Source organism: Ictidomys tridecemlineatus, chromosome 7 (genome assembly GCF_052094955.1).
Source record: "Ictidomys tridecemlineatus isolate mIctTri1 chromosome 7, mIctTri1.hap1, whole genome shotgun sequence".
NCBI classification, from domain to species: Eukaryota; Metazoa; Chordata; class Mammalia; order Rodentia; family Sciuridae; genus Ictidomys; species Ictidomys tridecemlineatus.
This window is the reverse complement of record NC_135483.1, coordinates 186,015,951-186,021,974: the sequence shown is the minus strand read 5'-3', so window position 1 is coordinate 186,021,974 and position 6,024 is coordinate 186,015,951. Positions and strand designations below refer to the sequence as shown.

Sequence of the window (6,024 nt, the reverse complement as noted above, 5' to 3'; positions counted from 1 at the left end):
CCTTATCCTGAGTTTCTAGAACAGTGTGAAGTTAGTATACACTCGGTGCTTAATGAATACTGGCTGAGGATGAGAATGAATGCGGAAGCTTATTCCACAGTCCTTTTCTCTCAGTAGGGACTTCGGACAATGGAGACTTCAAAACGCTGGCTTAGGAGGGGTTACGGATATCCCAGCCACCAGACCCTCCATAAGCTCTGACCCCTGTCCAGGGATAGAAGACGTGAGCTTCGCCCCCGCCCGTTCTCCAGTCTGAAAATAGAGGTCTAATCAGCAAATGCGGCCAGAGCTCCAACCTTCCAAGCACTATCCAAATGGGGGGTGGTAGAGGTGGGCAGGCCCCGCCCGGAGCCCAGCAGCCGCCGCCGGGCGCCCTCCCCCGCCGCCTGCGGTCCCCGGAGTGGCTGCCCGGTCCCGCCAGCTGAGGCCGGTGGGCGGCGCGGGCTGGAGCCGCCCTGCGCGCGTCCTGCTCCAGCTGCGCCGCCGCCGGGCCGGGGCAGCCCGCCGAGTGGCTGTGCGCGCCCAGCCCAGAGGAGCGCAGAGTTTGGAAAGTCGTCTGGAAGCTTCAGCGGAGGGAAGGGGGTGGGAAGAGTGGGGGTGCAAGACAGAAAAACCCGCCTCTCGTGAGTTAAGCGAGGAAGCGGGGGAAAGCTCCGAGTTCCGCTTCCTGAACGGCGGGTGGGTAACGAAGGCTGGCGCGGGCAGGACCAGAGGGACCCGCGCTCTGGGACCGCGGCGGGATCGGCGCGGCCGGCGATGGCCAGTGAGCGGAGCCGCAGGTTCACCCGGAGCCTGCTGAGACCGGGGCAGGCGGCCGAGCTCCGGCACAGCGCCGCGTCCGCCGCCGCGGTGGCCGTCAGCAGCCGACAGCAGCAGCGGGTGAGTGCGGCGCGTCCTCCGCGCCTCCTCGCGCGCTCGGGGCTGTCAGGGGGCTGGAGCGGGCCTCCGCGAAAGCTCGGCGCGCCCCTGCCCTGCAGCTCGCTAGTCCTCGCCCCCGCACTCCTCCCCCGCCGCCTCTGCGGGCGCCCCTGACGCCACCTCCTCCAGGCAGTGCCACCGACGCACAAGGACACGGGGCGCTTTTGGGCACGCGGGACGCTGAGAGGAACAGCTGCGTGGGCAGCACAAATGCAGCGTGGGAGAGGATGTGCCCGGGTTTTGAGGAGGTTGGGAGGAGGCGGGGGTGCATCCACTTTATGGATAGGTGATGGGGGTGCTAAGGGACCCGGACGCGTGGGGGGTGGGGATCTTCAGACTACACCTCTCAGTCCACGGTTTTGCGCGTCCCTCTCGCCCCGGTCGACTACTGAACAGAGGGCAAAGGACGTTATCTGGGCAACTGGCCCCGGCTGGAGCTAGGACACCCTCCCCACCACCTTTACTCTAGCGTGGAAATAAATGTACTTCCGCTCAGCGCTCCTACCACAGGGTAAAACCCCACAAGCCACTTCATACTGCTCCAGAAAGGACAAATTGTACTGGCTGGTGGAGACGTGGATCATTAAAAGGGTCCAAGTGGCTTCTGGTATTTTTCTGAGGTTTTGCGGGGTTCTCCCTTCAATGGCGCGTTACTAGTTACTTCCTTATTGAAATGCCTTCTGAGTACTGGGTGATTTCCGCGGGAAGTTTTTGGGGCAGCAGCCAGTGTCTGGTGCCCAAATCCTATACATACATCTCCAGATGTTCGTAAATTCCAGTAGGTGTCATAATCTGGGATGGAAGTGGCAAAAGACGGGGGAGTCCACTCTGGTGGGAAAGGGAAGGGGAACAGCCTTACAGGAGACCCGGGCTCTGCAGCCGAGCTCGCAGCTTGACTTTGCTGGACCGGAATCCTCCTTGTGTGTTTCATTTTCCTTTTTGCCAGTAAATATCATTAGGAATTAAACGGCTCTTTTTTAGAGTGTCAAAGACAGTGTTGCTCTTGCCAATCACCAATGAGGAGGGAGCCAAAGGCTAGCTAGAGCCAGTTCCCACAGTGAGGACCATTCTCTAAAGCTAGAGGTCGGAAAGTTGAACAGAACGGAAGCAAATTGGCTGGCAGAGGAAGAGGCATCAGATGCCCAAGAAGGTGGGGGTGAGTGAGTTGGTGGCCTGGGTCCCTTTTTTTTTTTTTTTTTTTTTAACCATTGGCTGCACTCTATAGCTACCTCCAGATGATTGGACGGTTAGCCAGCCCTGTGCCAGGGACGGCCTGTGGTTCTGATATCAGTATGCACATTTTCTCGCGCAGGAAGGACAAACTGTCAAAAAGAACATTTGAAACAAACAAACAAAACAAACAAACAAACAAAAAAGGTAAAGATATAAAAAATCTTAAGACATGAGTAGAAAACAGTTTTTGGGATTGCAACTTTGTCATTCTCTACCATTTGCTTTACAATAACTGTTTTTTCAATTGATTCCTTTTACAGAATCCAGTTTACAATGTGATAGAGAAATACAGCCATAATAGCGTTCAACTGAAATAAACAGCATGCATCTATTTTTAGTTTGTGTTTAGTTTCTAAGTGCTGTTCTCCTAGAATTTCTGTAGCACTGAAATTTCTATAAAGTGTATCCCTTCTACACACACACATATGCACAAACCCTTTCTCTAAAACTGTATGAGATTTGAACTCTTAGCAGTATGTTGTCACAGTGAATAAGCTCAGTGTCTTTAAGAGCAGTGGGGGAGGGGGATTCACTGGCAAAGGTGCTCCTCCGCCTCCCTTGCTTCACTTCAGCACCTTGGCCAACACTCCAGAGGAGCTCTTGCCAAGACTTTTCAAGGGATCTTACACATCTAGGCAGGCAGTGTTGGCAGCGATTTTGGCAGTGAGACACGTGCTTTGCTTTCCTCCCTATCAGCTCCTGAAGGGAAGCAGGAAGGTGAGGAGTTCTCTTGAGTCAGTACCCCCACTTGGGGGAATGCTGAGAGGCGGGGTGCCTGTTTGGGACCTACAACCTTGACATTAGACTCTGGTGGAGACTAATCCTGGCTTGTGATGATCCAACCCCCTTAGATTCTTAATATCTCTTCTAGAGGTCCTCAAAGCCTGGTTGTCAAGGGAGAAAAAGAATAGAATAAGGGGGTGAAATGATGGGTCACTCATTTCAGCACAGACTGGGTGGATTACCTGTGCGTGTAAGCTGTCAGCCAGTGAAAGATATTTGAAGGGCACTGAAAAGTCCTGCTGAGAAAATCCATCTTGCTGCTGCGTAGGTAGTGTCCTTTCTGAAAGCCATATTTTAGGAACCCAACTCCTCCGGCATGTTAAGAGATTGCTGTAGGGTTGAACTTTGTCAGATCCTATAGGAGCTGAGGAGATTGTCAAATTAACAAGGTTGTTTTGAACTCTGTGAATGGTGTGTGTGTGTGTGTGTGTGTGTGTGTGTGTGTGTGTGTGTGTGTGATTTATTTATTATTGACTGATTGATTTCTATTCACACATAGACCAAGAAACCTTCAAGATGATCTTGGAATGTGGAAGCAGTCAAAGGGTTACTGAGTGATGTCAGCGACCAGGGGCCCTGCATTGAGGGCAGAGGCTGGGGGAGGTAAAGGTATACACCAAAGCAAACTTGATTTCTTTTTTGACCCAAGGCAATGGACCAGGCTTAAGTGTCTTCCGAGTCTTGGTTAGAATCCATCTTATTTTGCGAGCAGTTATGAATAAAAGCCATACATTTTGAAAAGAGAAATGTATGCTGCTTTCAGTTATCCCCCACTTTTTGTAGAAAGTAAATGAATAACAACTCATGCAAAGACCAATTCATAGGATCAAGTCAAGTTTAAATAATTTTCTGAAATGCCATTGCTGCTTGTCTTACAAAACAAGCTTCTCTAGTATAAAACCTCAGCTCTAAAATGAATTGAAAAAATGTTTCTCCCATGTCAGGATTTGAGTGTTTTTTTTTTATTTGGGTTGAATATACATACCACGTTAGCCTCAAAGTGGTAATGCCACTGATTAAAAATTCTGTCTTGATAAGAAACTTTCTTCTAAAATGTATGAAGTGTGTTTGTACCAAATGGGATGATTCATTTATGTGGTGTTCTCCCCCACCACCACCACCACCGTCCCCCCCTCTGGTACTGGGGATTGTTTGAACCTGGGGCACTACCACTGAACACTACCAGCCCTATTTAGTTCATTTTTTGAGGCAGGTTTGAACTAAGTTGCCCAGGCTGGCCTTGAACTTGGGATCCACCTGCCTCAGCTTCCCAAGTAGCTGGAAGTACAGGCTTGTGCCAACATGCCTGGCTATGATTAACCTTTTGTAAAAGAGGAAGCATCCTGCCAGAAGGGATTGGAGTTAACCACTATGTTTTCTTCCTGCCCACTCACTCAGAAGAGGTAAAGAGTAAAGAGAGGAGTGTATTTTATTTCAGTAATTACAAAAATTCCATTTCCTTGCTTTGATGCCTCCTAACTCCTTTATACCCTTGTAATACCACTTTTGATATTATATGTAGTTTTGACTAAGAAGCTGAACCTTTGACCTACCAAAGAGCTTTGATTGAGAAGAAATGAATATGCAAACATGTTTACATGAGTATGAGGAATTCCTAGAAGGAAGAATTTCCTCTCCTCTGAACTCCCTGACATTTAAATAGTTGAAAGTAGGAGAGATTTTTAAAAATTGAGTGGGGTGGGGTAGGACTGGAATTTCCCAAAAGTCTTGTCAGAATAAGTGAGAAGATGGGGAAAGTGATACTGAATGTACTGAATGAAAGGAAAACACTTGTTTTACTGTAGATGTTCAGAGTTGAAAACAATATGCAAAGTAAAGGCCTGTTTGGCATTCACTGCCACCTCCTTTCTTTCCTTTGACAGGGCTTTTTGTGACAAGGATGTTTATGCTTTAGCAGAAATCACACATTTATGTTGTCATATGAGGAAATTCCCTGTCTTCTTTGCTTGGTAAAGACATCAAAACAAACTTAGTTTACAAAATCAAGTTTGAATGGTACTGATTGTATCTGCTCATGTTTTTGACTTCTCAAAGACATTGAAGAAATAACTTTGAAAATAAACAGTAACAACATTGGTTCTAGAAATTTCCATGAAGGGTCCAAAAAGGAAAATGAAAGAATGAGTCACCATGTATGATTTGGGGCTCTTTCCCTCCTCAACCACTTTCCTTGATGGCCTCATATAGAAAAAGAGGAGTTGTAAATGTACTGTGGTAAAACATTTATTGAGAATCCCACACAATGTGAAGTGTTTTAGTTAATTCTCAGATGAAGTTATTGTTACAAGTTGTAGAGGAAGCCATTGAGACACATAGGGTTAAATACCTTGCTCAAAGCTCAAGTAACTGACACGGGACCTTTATGCATCATGAATAGTAGCCACACAGGGTTACTATTCCAACAAACCTCCAGCAGCTTTGCAGTTTAGTATCTACTTCATGGCATCTCCAAATTGGAGGACACAAAGAGTTGGCCTTGGTTGATTTTGCCCTTTGGTCTAAGATGTAGCTCTACCCAAGGAACAGAAAATTTTTCTTCCCAGGAGTGTTTCAGAGTAGCTGCCAGTGTTCACTTTAGTATTCCTGAGGTTAGTAGCGACAGTGAAGTTTTTCCACGTACCTCCTTGGGCAACTGGAAGCTCAGTTGCTAAATCCTTAGCAATGTGAGTGCACTGAGTCATCCTCATCCTGACTGTCTGGCAAAGCCTGAAGCGAACTGTGACAGGGAACAGAGTTAATCCTTTGCAAGTTTGCTTCTAAAATCACTTGCTTCTCCATTCTTAGTTTGTTACCGCCCTCCATCATGTGCCTAAAATTTCCAAATGTATCCTGTATCCTGGAGCACATATTTTCATTTATCTAGGTTGTGTTGAGATTCTTTTCATATTTCACATTCTATCTTATTTAAAAGCAGGATTTGAAGTGTTTCACAAAGATGCATGTAAGATAGTAGTAAAGTAACCAAACATAGTAAGCAAGGAGGACAAAAGCAATTGTAGCAAAAAAACATCAGGGGCTGGGGATGTGGCTCAAGAGGTAGCGCACTCGCCTGGCATGCGCGGGGCACTG

The 6,024-nt window shown here is 47.7% G+C and overlaps 1 protein-coding gene across 2 annotated transcripts in view; it reads left to right on the top strand.

Moving 5' to 3' along the window:
• The first annotated feature begins 606 nt into the window (after nt 1-606).
• Nucleotides 607-6,024, top strand: part of Dock10 (dedicator of cytokinesis 10) — a 237,241-nt gene continuing 231,823 nt past the window's right edge. For both annotated transcript variants that reach the window (XM_078018102.1, XM_078018100.1), the window contains exon 1: nt 607-879. In XM_078018102.1, coding sequence (XP_077874228.1) covers nt 757-879 — 123 coding nt within the window. In that variant the 5' untranslated portion in view covers nt 607-756. The remainder of the gene's footprint in view (nt 880-6,024) is intronic.